Raw genomic sequence first — 17,615 nt, forward strand, 5'->3', positions numbered from 1 at the left:
CTTCCTGGGCCGTGACAAGGACTGGGAAGGGCTCTCTATGCTTTCCTGCCTCTAACGTTGAATAATCCAAACTCCTGTGGCTTTAGTTATCCAGTGCCCTCGACCCACCTCATCCTGCTCACCTCCACGCCTTAGAATCCCACCTTTTTCTCCCCTCCACCACCTGTCTGCTGCCACTGTGAGTCTGCATCACCCTCCAGATCTGCCTTGACCCACCCAGTTTGAAGCCATTTTTTGTATCCTCTTATTGCCCCAGCGGGTCCAAACTCTCTGGGATGAGGGGAGCATTGTCCTGAATGCTGTATCTTCTTTCCTTTAGAGCCCAGAAAGCTATATACACTTCTCCCTGCCGACTCCACAGGCACTGGGCACCCTGGCTTGTCTATGAGACTTCAGCTCAGACAGTGCTTCCTTCGGGAAACTCTTCTGAACCTCTCCAGGTAGTATGTGGTGCTTTTCCTTTAAAAAAATGAAAAATTCTGTGCCTGATCTGTCTGGGCTTCAAACACCATGACCTTGGGATTGTTGCTGGAATCCAGCCTTAGCATTGATGCTAGGTGGGGCTATTCTGTGGGCAACTATTTCCAGGGATCACTCTTTCCACAGTCCTGGTGTGTGATTCACCCATCTTTCTCTGCATGTGGGAAACCTGCCCTGCAGAGGCCTGGGAATTAACATGCTCAGCTGCTCAAATGCCAAAAACATCAATATCCCCTCCCCAAGTGTCAACAACTTCTCCATGGTGGTCAGAGCAGGATCCAGAGTTTGGTTCCCATCTGATCTTCCCTCCATCTAGCATGGACAGAGCCAGCTCAACACATGCAGGATGTGTTCAGGGCTCTGTCCTCCTCCATGAGGCTCCAGCAGGTAACAGAGAGGCTGATGCTATGGTGTGGGTCAGAGATGTCCTCCAAAGGCAACTGTGTTCCAGCTGCAGCACTACTGGGGGGAGATGTCACCCTGGGAGATGAGGCCTGGCAGGGAGGAATGTAGGGGACCCACTGGGACCGGTGCCTGAGGGAGAGGTTGCGGTTCATGGTGTTCTCCCGGGATTACATAACAGACACAATGTGCGCCTCACCTCATGGCTTCTTATGGCCAAGAAAGCTGCCGGAAATGTCCAGGGAGGAGTGGGGTGGGAGAACTATGGAGTGGCCAGTGCTGTCTAATATGGTCAGTTGTTTGCTGAGTGTGAAGGGTAGAAGCCCACTGAAGGTCAAGGATGGCTCCTTATAAGACAGGGCAGCTCGCCTGCCTGGCAAGCGCAAGGTCGTGAGTTCGGTTCCTGGTACCGGAGAAAAACCAAAAAAAAAAAAAAAAAGACAGGGCAGCTGGAGAGGGACATTTTCAGGGAGAGGGACACTCACAGTATGGAGGAGTCTTCATCATTACTGTTCACAGAACCATCACTTCATCATCACTGTTCACCAACCAATCAAGAAAGTATTATTCTGGACCAATCTGAAGATGCCATTTTGAGCATTCATTTGAATCTGGTATTGTTCACTGGACCAGTCAAAAGATACTCTTTTGAATCCTTCATTTGTGTGTAGATGCAACCAGTGGAAATACTGTTCCTTATCCTTCACTCACATGTAACAGCAGACCAAGGGAGCTTTCTCATAGCATGGTGTAAGAGGACATGACACCAAGCATGTGTGACAACATTTCCCCAGTGCCTTCTTTACATAAAGAGAAAAGCACACTTCCCTTTATGGTCAGGCCACTGGGAGCCTTTGCACAGTTCTGCTCTCCCCCTGCAGACCCTAATTCTTTTCCGTCTTCCATAAACGCACACTTTTGCTGCCCTCTCTGTGTGTCTTCTCTGGTTCACTGTTGGGGACCCCGAGAACCTGGAAAGAAGCCCAGCGGGACTCTCCATCTGGCAACATGCACATGGGTCCCAGCTGGTCTCCTCAGGTGCAGTGTGTCCTCCTCTGACAGCAAGGAGCAGGAATCTCACCCCCCGGTGTCCAGGTGTCTGCTCCCCTCTTCCCCGGGTGACTGGAAATCTGAGGTGACCCTGCCTGATGGTCGCCATGGCCTGCAGTCAGGAGCCAAAGGAACTGGAAAATGTAAGTCAAGGACTGACTTGGAGTTGAGAAGCCACAGCTCAGGAAGATTCTCCCCTGAGCCAGCCAGAGCCAGGTCCTCTGAGCCTCTTTCTGGACTGGACCTCAACCCTGGCCTGTAAAACCTGCACTCTCACAAACTACCCATCTACCCTCCCTTCCACATGAAAGACTGAAATAGTAACAAGGTGTCTGAGAGCCGCAGGGCTCATCTCTAGGATGACTTCTTAAAGGTACTACCTGGGAAAATCCGGTGTTTCCAGTTGAAATTTACTGTTGGTTCCAGGCTATGGTGCTCATACTGCCCTGATCTTCCATTTGAAGAACAATTTCTTATTGTGGTGGTAAATCCTTCTTCTGTCCCTTCAGATACAGAAAATATGGGTCTGTTGTAGACTGGGAGTGTCTTTTTCCAGTACCACAAATTTATTCCTTTCTAACGGATCATCAGGAAGGAGAGGCCTCTGTCTCTCAGTCTCTGGGAGGATGGTACCCCATCTGTGATATTTCGCAGAGGCATGAGAGACCAAAATGACCAGCAGTAATTCTTAGCTTCCGGTTTAGTGGTATCATTGTTGTGCTTCCTGGCACAAGCCTTCCCCTTTGTGGAACTAAGACTTTTAAATCAGCAGAGCATAATGTCTCAGGAACAGGAAGCAAAAATGCTGCTAGTGCATCACTAGGGGTAATGGTGAGTGGTTCCATTCCCACTTCCCCTTTTTGATCCCTGGACCTGTGAAACCTGGCTGCGGGAGACAAAGTACCTGTCTCGGTTACTTTTCTCTCACTGCTGAAACAAAATACTCAACACCCGGAATTAAGGAAGGAAAGGTTTATTTAGCTCACAGCTTGTGGATGTTTCAGTCCATAATCAGCTTGCTCCAAGGCAGAGAAGCACATGGCAGAGGCAAACAGTTTATGGCAGCGGAAAACAGCAAAAGCAACCAGAGCAAAAGGGGAGGAGCATCAGGAACAAGCCTCTTTCCCTCCCTTACATTGTATGCAGGCTGGGCATCCCAGGGCAGGTGTAGCACTCACACTCATAATCCCAGCACTGGACCATGAATCAAACAAAAGTTCAGAAGTCCACCCCATGAACGCATGAGGTTCTGGGAGGACACCTAGACACAAAACGTAACAGCAAGCTTTCGTTCTTTGCATTTCTCCATGAATTTAGATAAAAAATATAATAGATTTTTGTGTTTCTACCTTGTAAGCTTATTAAAATTTACTCTTTATTAGCCTTTTTTATAGATTATGGTAAGTTTCCTACAAATAATCATAATTCTGGTCAGTAAAGGTGATTAGGTCTTCTCTTCTATTTAGGTAGCCATCTTTTTTTGTTTTAGGTAGCCATTTTTCTGTTTCTGGCTTTCTTACACTCCATAGCACCTACACTACAGCAAATAGCTTTTCATTAGCGTGTGTGGTATAACAGCAGGTTTTCATAAATGGTGTCTATTGGTTGAAGGAGTTCCCTTTTAATTTTAATTTGCTGAGAGTTTTTAATCAGTACCAGATATTCAGTTTTCTTCTATAGTGTTTCCCCATCTCTGAGATAACCCTATTTTCTTTCAGGTTGTTCATATAATGCATTCCATCACTTAATTTTCTAATGTAAAACATTTCTTGAATTACTAGGATATATACCACTAATTTATGAAGTCCTATCCATGTTATATAGTATTGAATCTAATGTACTACTTACTAGTCCTTCAGAATTTTTCATCTATGTTCATGTAGGACATTGATTTTAGTTTTCTTTGCTTGCCATCTGTTTGTCTTGTTCAGATATCATGGTAATGCTGGTCTCAGAGTAGGTTGAGAAATAAGAATTTTCATTATTTCGTTCCCTAATCTTTTTTAGGATTCACCAGTGAAGGCATTTGAAACTAGAGTGTCCTTATGAGAATTTAAATTTCAAATCTAGTGTTTTAATACAGTCAGAACTCTTTAATATATCTACTCTTGGGTGAGCTTTGGTAGTCTTTGGTTTTTAAATGTTTGATCATTTTATCTAATTTGTTACACATATTGGCATAAAGTTGTAATCTATGCCTTTGTCTTCATTTTACTATCTCTAAATTCTGTTATGACACCATCACTTTTATTCCTAATACTGGTAATTCCTCCCCTCACCAACTCACTACAGCATTTCCACTTTAATTTTTCTCAAGGAAGCACTTTCAAGGTTTCAGCTGAATCACTTTATTGTTTTCAAATCATTGGTTTCTGCTCTGATGGTTATTACTCATTTTCCCCTTCTTGTTTTGGATGTAACATTTCCAATCCTGGTTATCAAGTGGTATCATTTAAGTGGACGAAGGGCCTCCTTGCTAATGAAGTGTCTCAAGAGGGCTTCAAATATCTCAGACTCCAAGGAGAGGTGGGGGAAACAGTTGCTGAATTGTTTAAGGAAAGAAGACCTCTCAGTCTCTACTGTCTCATTTGTTAGCAGAACTTAGAATTTTCCCTGTGTACGTTACACTTTTACCCTCTGAAACTCATGTTGAATTGTAATTCCCATGGCAAGATGTTAAGAAAGGAGGCTGGGTGGGGCCTTTCACAGATTCTTAGTACTATGCTCTCAGGAAAGGACCCACTAAGCCTCAGGTAATCCATGGGTTAATGGGTTTTGAGTGGATCTGGCATCACAGCCAATTTTGCTAGGTCTCTGTCAAGTTCTCGGTTTTGTGCCATGTGCTGCTTTACCCCACTTCAGGGCTGTGTCTGAAGGAGAATATCTCTAGATGTGGCCCTTCCACCCTCCACAGAAGTGTGAGCCCATAGAACCCTCTTTCCTTAAACCTTACCTGGGCCTCGTAAGGTGTCACTAGCAGGAGAAGATAAACAGAGCAGGGTACCTGACATCGTCAGTGCGTAGGCCTGACTGCTTCCAGCATCAGACATCATTGCCCTACAGCCAGGGTTGCAATGTGGAAATCCCTGCATCAGAAGTAAGTTCAGCCCCAAGCAGAGGCTGCTTTCAAGTTGCAAAGCAGGCAGCCTCAGAGTGGATGTGCAGTCCAGGAGTTGGGTCTAGACGTATCAGTGTAATCAGGGAGTGAGAACAGCGACATGAGAACGGCAGAAAAAATCCCTTCCCACAGGAGTGCGGCAGAGATGGAGGCAGAGCCAGCCCAGTCCAGGTTGCTTCATGCAGGAAAGTTTTGCTGTTTTTTTTTTTTTTTTTTCCAGCGCAGAAGGAGACGTGGCCCCAATGGTCCATTTTCAGTGTGTGAGGAGAGGAGGCAGAAAGACTGCTGTCCTAGTGGCTTCGCTGGAAGCTGTTAGTTAATATAAACTCTTACCATTACCTTCCACTCTTCCTTCAGTGACCTAACTAAAATTTTAGGATTCTTTTCTTACCGGTATTATGCTGTGTATGTTCTATTTTTTTTTTTTTTTTTTGCTAAGTGAGGCAAAATGTAAGGATCCCTGCCTCTTGGGTGGGGGTCGGGGGAGAAAGGCCCTCTCAAGACAGGGCTGGCCCCCAAGAGGGGTCCTTAGAAGACCCCATCAGGCTTCACCCCCAGTCAGTTCTCAGGAATTACTCTCAGAAGTCTGGAGAAACTTCAAAGAGGACAGAGAAGCCTTGGGAAAAGCTCCCTGCTGCCCAGGAAACTTCCTGTGCCTTGTGTTCCTCTGGTCATTGTCCCGGAGGCTTCCGCTGGCCTCCAGCCGGAGACTGCGCAGGCGCACTGAGGGTTGGACCCTGCGGGCCCAGGGTGCCTCCAGGAACTTTCCTGCTGACAAAGGACAAAGTCACTGTCCTGAGCCGGTTCCTCTCAGCGTCTGCCCCGGGCTGGACAAGCAGGACACACACAGCAGCCCTCAGGCCCAGGCGTGGGTTAGAGGAGGGCTGGGCTCCCATGAGCTGGAACCTGGGCTTTATGTGGGTCCTACAGAAAAACCAACCCAAGTGTGTGGGAGCAGCACTGGGCAAACACTTAGAACCCATCTCCAGGGCTCCTTTATGTAAAAAGGGACCGACCTCCCCAGTGAAGTCTCAGATTCTCATTCCTCTGTGGCTTCCTGGAATGAGGAGAGCCCAGGTTCCTAGCTGCCTTCTCTGCTCTGGTTTTTGTTTGTTGTTTGGATTTTGGTAGGTGCTGTAGTGCAGATTGAACCCAGGACTTTCCTACACCCTCAGCTCCACCTTGCCTTTTTTTGAAGTTTGAGAAAGATTTCCTCTACATTTCCCAGGCTGGACTCCTAGTCACCATCCTCCTACCCCAGCCTCCCCCAGAGCGGTGATACCAAGCATAACCCCACCCACCCCCTTTCTGGTGCTTCAGCTTCCCCCGATCTGTTTGCACAATTTAAATCTTTCCAGAGCAAGGGTTGCGGTGCTCTGTTGCAACAAGGACATCAGCACCTGCTCTGACCCACGGGGGTCCTTGTGGCCCAGGGGGACACGTACACACCTGGGCAGGAGGTGGGACAGGAGGACAGGTCTGGACAGTGCCCACCCCTATGGCCAAAATACATACACAGCCAGGGCTACAACAGCCCCAGGTTTCTGACCAGCCTGGAGCAGCAGCAGGCAGTCCTGAGATCCATCAGGTGGGATCCAGGCTTCCTCAGGGATGTGCATGGTGGGAAGGTGAGGCCGGGATGTGGCAGGTTGGGGGAACAGACCAGGTTCTGGCCTGCGGAATGAGCAAGCACAGACAAGCGGTTGTGGAGAGACCCACACAGGAAAAGACCCTGGGACACGTGCGGAGAAATCCGGGCCAGGCCAAGTAGCTCCTGCGGCTGCAGCTCTGGAGCTGAGGGGCGCAGGCGGCCTTGCTCCCTGGGGCTGCCCCTGCCACCACCCTCGCCCTTCTTCCCTGCAACAGCCCCGCCCCGCTTCCTCCTGTCCTTGTTCGTTCTGGTCCACTCTCTGTCTCCCTCAGCACCCAGCACCCCTGCTCATCCCGTCTTTCCTGCCCCTCACCCCAGGACACAGAAGCCTTCTTTCTCCTGAGCCCCGTCCCCTGTGGGACTCAGTTCCTGTCCCCACATCCTGCAGGCGGGGCGCAGTCCCTGGGAGAGGCTGCACGCAGCGGGGAGGGCAGCTTGGGCCTGGAAGGAGGACAAGGCGGCCTGGGGGGCCCTGAGATGCAGGGTGAGGTGGGAGCACCATGCCCAGGGCGCAGGGGCCTTCAGAGGGGCTCAGAGGCAACTGTGATGAGACCGGGAAGGACGGAGAAGGCAGCAGAAAGAGGAAATGGGCGAGGTCAGTGGTGGGGTAGAGCAATGATATACGGGGAGCTGCACTGATCTGCAGGGTGGTGAGGACAGGCAGGGGACACAGGGACCAGAGTAGCAGGGACACAAGGGGTCTGGGGAGGAGCTTGGGTGGTTTATGAGACCCTGGGTCTGAGTGTGAGGTGGAGAGATTGGGGTAGGGGAAGAAGCAGGTCTTGGGAGTGGGTGGGGAAAGAGCGCTGAAGGGAAGGCCCAGGGAGGTCCCCCAGGTGAGCTGGGAACAGGGAAGGGAGCATCCCCAGTTTCTGAGGGAAACCTCAGTTCCTTAGGGAAAGTGAAAGCAAACAGGAGAAACAACAGTGTTCCCTCCCTGAGCCCAGGGTTTCGGTCACATGACTTCCGGAGCAGGGCAGGATGGGGAGGAACTCTGAACTGGAGGCAGGCAGCCCACCCTCAGGGACACAGGCTGCAGGGCGGGAGAGACAGCAGCCTGGCGCCCTCAGCTAGCTGGGCCTTGAGCTGTCCCTGCAGCAGAAGGAGCTGGCCTCACAGCAGATTGGACCTCAGCCTGCCTCAGGCAGCAGCTCCTATCTTTGTGCGTTCATGATCTGGTGCACAGCTGAAAATCCCACAAGGATTCTCCACACAGAGGCAAGAATAAGCACAGGAGGGATGCTGAGGCCGGGCTAGAGGTCCTCCCTGCTCATCACTCTGGGTCTCCCACTCTGTCCCTCCTCCTCCCCCACCCCTTGATCTTCCTCTTCATCCCTGACTCAGTCCTGCTTCTGGGAAGGGAGGAGGTGGTCCTTGTGGGAAAGGGGCGGAGTTCACCTGGCCCAGCCGTGTCCTGTGTGAGTTCCCGCCCTCGCATCTGTCTGTGTGCTTGTGCAGATGAGAGTGTCTGTGGTTTCCCTGAGGCCCGCAGGCTGCTCTGGGCTGCTGCCCTCATCACAGGTGGCTAATTCCCCTACAATCTGGGCATAGTTTTGGAAACAGAGTGGCACTGAATGGACCTTCTTGAGTCCAACTTGAAATATGAGGAAGCTTTGCGATGAAAACCAAAAGCACCATTTCCACATGGCCAGGAGACTGGGCAGTGGACTCTTGGGTGAGTGGCATGACGTGGCCCTTTGCTCTTTGCCTCTAGACGCATCATGAACAGGCTGTCAGAAGCCAATGGCATCTTTGCCATCCGCCTATTAAAGCTTCTCGGTCAGGAGGACCCTGCACGCAATGTCTTCTACTCTCCCTTGAGCGTCTCCTCAGCCTTGGCCATGGTCCTGCTGGGGGCCAAGGGCAGCACAGCAGCCCAGATCGTCCAGGTAGGCTGGGCTCTGCCCTGTCTCCCTCTGTGACATGATGTTTTTGTTTTTTGTGGTGGCTGTGGAGAGATAGGGGGCCTTCCTCGAATAATAACCCAGAAAACACACAAAATTTTGCCTAGCACTTTGTTTACAAAATGAGCTGAGGCTGGGGTGGCGTGGTGCTGTGGTGAGGACTGTGTGCTTGATCGCCAGCACACAGCGGGGTGAAGAAAAGAAAAGAGTGCCAGAATTATTTGAAACAGAAGTTGCTGAGATCTGTCTCCTGGAGCACAAGACTTTGCAGCTGCAATTATTCAGTGGTGCCTTGCTATCTCAGTGAGAAGAAAAACAGAATGCAGCAGGCCTGGTCCATAAAGGAGGCTTGGATTCCTCTATGGACCCTGGAGATTCCACTGGGCACTGTTGGTAAGGCATTCAGGGCTCATCTGAAAGATCATAGGACCAGTTCCTGCACCTAGGGGATCACAGGGTGACAGGAGACAGACACCTGAGAAAAACCCAGAAGGCCGCTCCCTGGCACCTGCTGGCCCTGCATGGAGCTCTGCACAGGACGTGCTCTGCTGTCATGTTGGTCTCGGTGTGACCCGCACTGCCTGGAGGACCCTCTCAGTAATGATCGCTCTTAATCTTTTCCTGTTTTGGATCAGTGTTATGAGAAATAAAAACGTTGACACTAGAAAAAAAATCTTTTAAAGATCGTCTATTTTAAGAAGTAGTTCTCTGTAATTTTTCTTGTTACTTCATTGTCAAGGGTAGAGTCATATCCTCTTTTTTCTAGGTTTTAAAAAAATTTTAAATATATTTTTAACTGATACATAAAAGCCTAAGAATTGTATGTATTTGTAGGGTGCCTGATGTTTCGATCTTCGCATACATTGTGTAATATTTGAGTCAGGTTAAGTACATGTGTCTACTTAGAACCATGATTTATATAGAATAAAGTAGCGCTGCGATTATTATGTGCAGGAGTTATTTCCTGAGAAAATTTTTTTCTCTACTAGAAGTTGAGCCCAGAGCCCTTACACAGAACCATGTATCTAGCCCTTTTAAAAATTGTTTATTTTGGTACGAGGTCTTCCTAAATTCCCTGATTGGGCTTGAACTTTGGATCTTTCTACCTCAGCCTTCCAGAGTGCTGGGATTATAGGTGTCTGCTACCAAGCCTATCTGAGAAAAATGTTTTCAATAATGACTTAGTAGCATCATTTCCATGTTATTGGTGTTTTATTCGTAGTTTTACTGATTTCAAGTTTAATTCATTGATTTCAGACACTACAGCCTGCATAATGTCTTATTGAGTAGTGGAGAATGAACCCAAACCCTTCACATTGAGTGATATGCTCAGTCAGTTTTTATTTTGAGTCAGGTCTTCTCAGCCCCTAAACTGCACAGACTGGGTTTGAACTTCAGATCCTCCTGCCTGAGATTTCCACAACTTTAGGGTTATAGGAGTGTCCTGCCATGGCCGGCTGTAATCTCTGAAATTTCTATATCTCACAACCAATTAAGACTCTTTTTATAAGCTAATATATATTTTTTGAATATTACAGTGACACTTAAAATATATATGTTATTTGCAGGATACAATTTTAACAACTCTATTTTAGTCCTGTTAATCATGTTTTTATACCCTTATCTCTCTTTAAGAGTCCCTTTGTGGTGTTATTCCTGAACATTTTCCTGGCCTTTTTAGTGCTTTTCACCAATTATTTATTTTTGAATAAATTTTGCAGATCAGTTTTCTTCTGTGTCTGATGTATTCCTGCCCAGCAGGGGATGCAGGCTTCATAACAGCTCCATTCTGAGCCTCTCTGGCCCTTTTCATTTTCCTTTTCTCCCCTTGAATCCAGAGCAGACAGAAGAGCCACACCTTTCACCCCATGTCCTGTCCCCTCCGATCTGTGCACTGTGCGTCTTCTGCAAGATGCACTGCCCAAGGAAAAAGTAAAGTGGCCTCGCTGGGTAATGTGCTGCACACCAGCAATCCCAGCACTCCGGAGGCTGAGGCAGGAGCATCACCATGAGTTTGAGTCCAGTCTGGGTTGCTTAGTTACATCCTCACTCTGAAAAATAACAACCCAAACTGAAACAACAAATTCCTCACAAAGGATTATTTTATGGAGTGTTTGAGAACAAACTTTTGCTTTGGTAAACTCTCTGTGAGACCAGAGCACAATACTGACAATATGTATTGACTTTCTTCACAGGCGCTGGGGTTAAACACTGAAGACGACATCCACCAGGGTTTCCAGTCGCTTCTCACCCAAGTGCACAGGCCTGGCGCTCCATTCGCCCTCAGCATAGCCAACGGGCTCTTTGGAGAAGAGAGCTGCCAGTTCCTCTCCGTGAGTTAGGTCTCGAGAACAGGGAAGTTGATTTAAAATACCTGGTGGCCCAGAGCCCAGGGGGAGGACCCCAGAGCACTTGGGGAATGGATGGGGAAGCTTGTCTTTCCAAATGACAACAGCACCCTAAGGACGCTGTGCATGATTTCCCCTTTGAGGGTCTTAGAGTTCTTTCATTCATGTCCAGTTAGTCCAGACTCAGCACATCCCCGCCTAGAATCTGGTATTTGACATCTTGTAGACTCGCTGTGACCTTTACTAAGAGCCACATGTGCCATGTATAAGTTGTCAAAGGACCAGGTAGTACTTAGAATGCCTGGCAGCTTGCTGACCAGCTCCGTGGCCTCACCTCACCATCTCTGTTCACAGTCATTTGAGGAGTCCTGTCTGCAGTTCTACCAGGCGGAGCTGGAACAGCTGTCATTCACCAAAGCTCCAGAGAGGTCCAGGAAACACATTAACACTTGGGTGTCCAAAAAGACTGAAGGTCAGCATTAATGCTTCCTCCTGCTCCTCTGGTCTCCCTGCCTCTCCTCATCCCCTCCTCCCTGTTTGGGCCTGATCCTCATTCAATTCCAGTTCAGACAGTGACATAATCCAACCCTGGCCCTGAGATCAATGAAGGCTGGACATGTGAACCATTCACACACCTGCGCGGCACTACAAATATTCGTATTTCTGCTCACAAATGAGAAGGTGGCAAGTGGGAGGTAGTTTTCCTTGAAGACACAAGAATTATTTCTCCCCAGTTCTTTTGGAATCTTCACCCCTTGTTCCCTCCTGAAGCAGCAATTGGCAAGTGTGCATTAGGTCATGAGAATGCAACTCTGCATATCCAGGGGAAGAGGAGCGAGTCCAGCTCGCCCACTTTATCTTCCCCAGGGATGCCTGGAGCTCTGTCTGGGGATCAGCAATGATCTCTCTCCCCTGAGCTCCCAGAAGCCCCTCATGTGCCCGTCAGCCACTCCCTCCCTTTGGCCCTGTTCTGGCCGCCCCTCACACTGACTCCTCCCTGCCCAGTGTTAGCTCTGGGTGTGAGCAGGGAGCCTTAGACCTCACACTGCATCTAACCCCTGAGGGACCGCAGTCCCACCCAGCGCATCTCTCCTGTCCTGCTTGCTGGACCTCTAAGCTGCCCTTTCTTTCTCATCAGCTGCTCTCCTTGAGTGACTCAGAAGCCTGTCACCTCCTCCATTTGGTGGATGCTCCCCAAGTGTCCCTGTGCACGAGCACCTCTCATTAGACTTGTTTCTGACTGTTTAATTCAGACCATCCTAACTCAGCTAGTTTGAAATCATCATGTTTAAATCTGCCAGGACACTGCCCTAGAGTTTGTCCATCGTGTGTGTATAAGGAGCCACTGAATGTAGGCTCTGCTTTTCTCAAAAGGCAAAATTCAACAGTTGTTGGCAAAGGACTCACTTGAAGAGGACTGCAGGCTGGTTCTCATTAACGCTGTCTACTTCAAAGGAAGGTGGGAGGAACAGTTTCGGGAGTACCGCACAAGGACAATGCCTTTCAAAATAAGCCAGGTAGGGAGAAGCTTTAGAAAAAAATCATTTCAGGCTGGACATCGTGGTTCACACGTGTAATCCCAGCACTCGGGAGGCTGAGGCAGGAGGATTGTTGGGAGTTCGAGACCCACCTGTGCTACAAAGTGAGCTCAAGGGCAGCCTTAATTGCAAAGCAAGACCCTGTCTCAAAAAGGCCAAAATAATAATAATAATAATAATAATAATAATAATAATAATAATAATAAAATCATGTCATAAAGTAATGGAATAAAAATTTTAACTTTGGCAGGGCATAATTAGTTAAAAATTGTTTGAAACTATATATTTCTGAAATGATTTTTAAACTCAGTAGAAAAAAATTATAGGAGTGAGGAATGTTTGCTGTTTGTAAGGTTTTGCATAAACAACTGTTCTTTCCATCTGATAATTTCTCTTGCATCTACTGCTGCAACCTCAGTCTGGAAACTGAAGATTTTCCTTTAAGTCCAAGTTGCCTAGGTAGAAACAATAAAAAAAGGTGTTAAGACATTGTGTTGCATGTGTAGGGTACTGGGGTAGGTCAAGAAAAAAATGTAAAAACACATTTCTTTAATCAAATAATTTTAACATTAAAAGGAGTATTCATTTGAATTGTTATTTAACTCAATATTATTAATTTAGTATTTACAACTTTATAATATTAAAACTGAGTGGTAAAGAGCTCGGCCCTGACATTTTCAATTTAACTAAAGCAGAAGTTAAAATAGTTTGCTAAATCTTCTAATCTTTTAAAAGAGAGTAAACAACGTAAAAAATAATTAAGAACAAAACAGGACATTTACACATGTTAAATTACCCCTTCATGTTAAATTAAGGTGCACTTTACATAAAAAATACATTTATTTTTCCATATAGGCTTCTGGAGGCATCATAGAGCCAAAGAATAGCACCTAGAAAATTGTGATCTTCCCATTTTATTTTGCTGGCCTGGACATCTCCCCAGGTGCTCCTGCCTCTGTCCACACTCCAAGGCCTTTCATGCCTGCGGGAAGTGCTGGGTGCAGTTTCCCCAGGGGTTACCTGAAGCACAAACACCATTTCCATCATGGGTGCTGGAGCACTCAGGCAGCATCTGTGGAGAATTTTCTTGCTCCTTGGAGAATCTGTATGACATGTGTGCCCTTCTGCACCCTATCAGAAGGAGCAGAAGCCAGTGCAGATGATGTTCCAGAAAGCCACGTTTCCTTTGGCCCATGTGAGCGAGGTGCAAGCCCAGGTGCTGGAGCTGCCCTATGTGGGCCCGGAGCTGAGCATGGTCCTGGTGCTCCCAGATGAAGGCGTGGACCTCAGCTCGGTGAGAGGAGTCTGTGTGTGTTTGTTGTCCTGCCCAGAGCATCTGGTCACATCCCTGTGTCCTTTTCTGCAAGAACAGAACTGGCACACACCCTGGCCTTCCAGTGGGTGGTGTGGGCACTCCACCTCTCCTGCATCTCCCTCCCCTATGGGTGGTGAGGACAGATCCAGCTGTGGAGCACTTGGGTTTAGGGTCAGACTGTTGCCCTCTACTGGCTTTTCCCATCCTATGGGACTTTGCCTGATGGTGTGGCCTTGCCAACTGACGTAACCCATCTCAGCCTTGGTCTTCTCATTGCGAGAATGAGGGAAGTGATGGCCATCAGGGAGCTGGCCCAGCCCTCGAATTCCTGTAATGAGTGTTCGACATAAATAAAAAGCGACAAGTGGTATGGTTTGGGGGAAATCTACGAAAGTCAATACTCTCTGGAAGTAAAGACCCAGAGTTTTCCAGATCACTCATGTTTATTGGGCTTTCACAGATTTGGGAATGCAGAAGGAGGAGGGTATGAAAGCCCAAAGCCAGAGAAGTTAGAACAAATGTAGTACATTTTGTCAATTAGGAGAACTGTCTTATCGCTAAGGTTGGCAGCTTTATTGCTCTGGAATAGGGAGTGTCAGCAGCCTGTGTCCTCGGCTGCCTCAGCTGTGGTGTTATCTTGACTTCAGAGCACTGTGAGTATGAGCTTTTCCAACAGGAACTTAACCCTGTGCAGCCTGTTACCCTGCCCAGATGTCTGCCTGATAGTCTCCAACTGCCTGGGAGGCTTATTAGTTTACTATTATAAATGGGGAGTAACTCAGGTAACAACTTTTGCCTGGCAAAGAGTAACCTGGCTGTGCGGTGTTGTCTATTATTATTGTGATCACTGTTAATTAGCTGCACATTTTATAATATAAAAACATAAATGGAGAATAAGAAAATCCTACACTTTGACCCAAGGGTGTAGGGGAGGTGGAAGTCCCATGCTGAGGGCAGGACCAGAGGCAGGTGGGGCGCCCCCCCCTGCCCTGCATGTGGCAGAGGCAGCCACCTCCTGAATGGCAGGCAGGGAGGCATTTGTTACCTAATGGGTCTCTGCGTGCAGCTGGACCTTTGGCTGTACCTCTGTCCCAGTCCCTACCTCGGACACTCTTCTCCATAAGCCGTTCAGAGTTGCACATCCAACACACCTCCCCCAGGAGGCTCACGCCAACAGCCCTTTGTTTTCCAGTTGTTTTTTGCTTACCAGCAATGGTTTATCCCCTTCAAAACTGGTCCAGAAAACCTAACCAAACCAAACATAAAATCCTCAGAAAGGCCAAATCCCCACAAAGCACAGCCACCTGGTGTAGACTGGTCAGCAGTGCCAGAGAAAAGACACAACCCAGTCTCCTACCTCAGGAAACCATATCTGGGGAGGCATCGCAGTAGATGGGTGCAGGACAAACTAGGACCTCACAAGCTTCCAGGCAGCTTCAGGGACAGTGTGTGACAGTGGGCACCACCTGCCTGCCACGGGAGAACAGGCTGCCCCCAGGAGGGACCACTGTGGATGGGCACTGCGGTCCAAATGGTAAAGTCTAATCCTGGTCTTTCAGGTGGGAAAAACCCTCACTTTTGGGAAATTCCAAAGCTGGACCCGTCCAGAGCACATGAAGAAGACCAAAGTGGAAGTTTTCCTCCCGAGATTTAAACTGCAAGAGGATTACGACATGGGCTCTGTGCTGCAGGGTCTGGGCGTGGTGGATGCCTTTCACCCTGGCAAGGCCGACCTGTCTGGGATGTTGGCCGACAGCAACCTATGTGTGTCCAAGTTTGTGCACAAGAGTGTGGTGGAGGTCAACGAGGAAGGCACGGAGGCTGCGGCAGTGGCAGGCATGATAGTGGTTCCTGGGTGTTGTGCAGATTCTGTGCCCCGGTTCTGTGCTGACCACCCCTTCCTGTTCTTCATCAGGCACAACAGCACCAACTGCCTGCTGTTCTGTGGCAGGTTCTCATCTCCATGAGGGGTGCACTTCCAATGCACTCGAGCAGTGCCCTCTGCATCCCCAAATCCCAGTCTAAACTTCATGAGGTTGGTTCATTAGAAAAGCCAAGTGCAGCCTATGGGCCGATTAGCACACATCTGAGCCGTCTGTCAGCATAGGCACAACATTACATGCTCTGCTCTCCCCACACTGCCACTCACTTTGCCATTGGACCAAGATCTCGGGACAGCATCCCACAATGTTGAACACAGGGTGCAGAACAGATCCCAGAGCAGAGCCTGCTCAGGTTTCCTGGATGGTCACAGACATCTCTCACATTCACTATGTGTGCTACTTATTGTAGATACATATACATCACACACCTGCCTTAACCTGACTTTCTAAATAGTAATCCATGCTGCTAGGTTTTACTACTCTTATGGGGGCTTGTATCTAGATGTTATCCCCTTCCCAAGCCTTGTAGTCATAGATGGGGAGGTTTTTTTTTTTTTTTTTTTTTGGTTTTCTTCCGGTACCAGGAATTGAACTCACGACCTTGCACTTGCCAGGCAGGCGCTTTGCCACTGAGCTAAATCCCCAACCCCCATGGGGAGTTTTGAAGTTGGCTGGATTATGCTATATGAATGTGAATTTAGAGTGACACTGGGATTAAGGGTATTGTTAATGGAAGCCCCACCATGGATATGGGTGGAACCAACCAATAGGCTAGCAGCCTGGATGCAATAAAAAGGGAAAGAGGGAGGCCAGGTTTGGTGATGCTGCTGTTTGGTGCTTTGCTTCCTCTGCCTGCCATGCTATTAACTGCTTCTCCTCTGTGATGCCCTTCCTCCATGCTACCCTACCTTGGAGCCAGGTGCCTATGGACTGAAATCTTTACAAGATGTGAGCTAAATAAACCTTTTATCCTTAACTTTGATGTCTGGTATTTTGTCTCCATAGCAAGAAACAGAACTAAGATTTTCATACCAGAGAAGTGGGGTCATTGCTGTGACTATATCTGATCATGTGGTTCAGGAGCCTTTGGGACTAGCTTGCAGGAAGCATTTGGCAAAGTTTGGAGGTGCCAGCTGAAGAAGCATCGCTGGAATTCTTTAATCTGAATTTGATGAGAGATTCTGGTCAGAGCTCAGAAGCCAGAATGCTGATAGAAATACAGCCAGTAAAGAGCAAGCTCAGGAGATTTCTGTTAGGAACTAGGACTGCATTAGCTGTTGGACTCCAGACCATGTGCGTTATGTTTTGGCAGAAAATTTGTCTGCATTTTGCTCAGGTACAGAGACTTTGCAGAGACTGAAATTAAGTCTAACTAATGTGGTGGAAGAAATTTCACCAGACTAACAAATGTGGTGGAAGAAATTCCAAAGCACTCTAATATTGAAGCAGTGGCATGGTTATTGTTGAGGGGGTGCTTTTAGCCAGATCTATATTGAAAATTAAGCACAAAGGACCCAGCAAAATACTTTAAAAAGTTGTGAGTTTGGCCAGAAAGGAAGCTCAAGTAAATTTATTACCTGCACAGATGAAACAGTGAAGAAGTTGGTTGCTAAAAAGGAACAAGACAATAGAAAAAATGGCCCAAGGACATCACAAGAACCAGCAGTTCTCCACCCTTCACAGCCTCAAAATTGCAATGGTGAAAGACTTAGCTTTAAGAAGAGAGCTCCACAGCACCACATTACGCAATGTAGGCAGCCTAGGGAATTTGCGCCTTGGGATTGAGTTCACAGCACTGAGCAATCCAGGTACCCAACCCCTATAGCTAAGAGGGAATGAAGCCTGGCTACTGCTCCTGCTGGTGACAGACTTTGGTGTCATCACTATGGTGCTGGTTTTAGGTGCATGTGGAATATAAGAGTTGTG

At 48.0% G+C, this 17,615-nt stretch overlaps 1 protein-coding gene across 10 annotated transcripts in view; it reads left to right on the plus strand.

Annotated features, from left to right (window-relative positions):
* The window catches only part of LOC102023243 (serpin B9-like), a 30,224-nt gene extending 13,595 nt beyond the window's left edge, over positions 1–16,629 (plus strand). Inside the window, exons 2-8 of one of the 10 annotated variants that reach the window (XM_005398919.2) lie at positions 320–440; positions 8,416–8,590; positions 10,801–10,938; positions 11,308–11,425; positions 12,328–12,470; positions 13,630–13,785; positions 15,366–16,629. In XM_005398919.2, coding sequence (XP_005398976.2) covers positions 320–440; positions 8,416–8,590; positions 10,801–10,938; positions 11,308–11,425; positions 12,328–12,470; positions 13,630–13,785; positions 15,366–15,773 — 1,259 coding nt within the window. In that variant the 3' untranslated portion in view covers positions 15,774–16,629. Of the gene's footprint in view, positions 1–319; positions 441–6,795; positions 7,297–7,660; positions 7,961–8,062; positions 8,223–8,252; positions 8,377–8,415; positions 8,591–10,800; positions 10,939–11,307; positions 11,426–12,327; positions 12,471–13,629; positions 13,786–15,365 lie in introns of those variants that run through there. The other 9 variants (XM_005398923.2, XM_013521822.1, XM_005398926.2 and 6 more) reach the window with 9 other exon arrangements.
* Positions 16,630–17,615: the final 986 nt, after the last annotated feature.

Source organism: Chinchilla lanigera, unplaced genomic scaffold, assembly GCF_000276665.1.
Source record: "Chinchilla lanigera isolate Chin_1 unplaced genomic scaffold, ChiLan1.0 scaffold00064, whole genome shotgun sequence".
Classification (NCBI taxonomy): domain Eukaryota; kingdom Metazoa; phylum Chordata; class Mammalia; order Rodentia; family Chinchillidae; genus Chinchilla; species Chinchilla lanigera.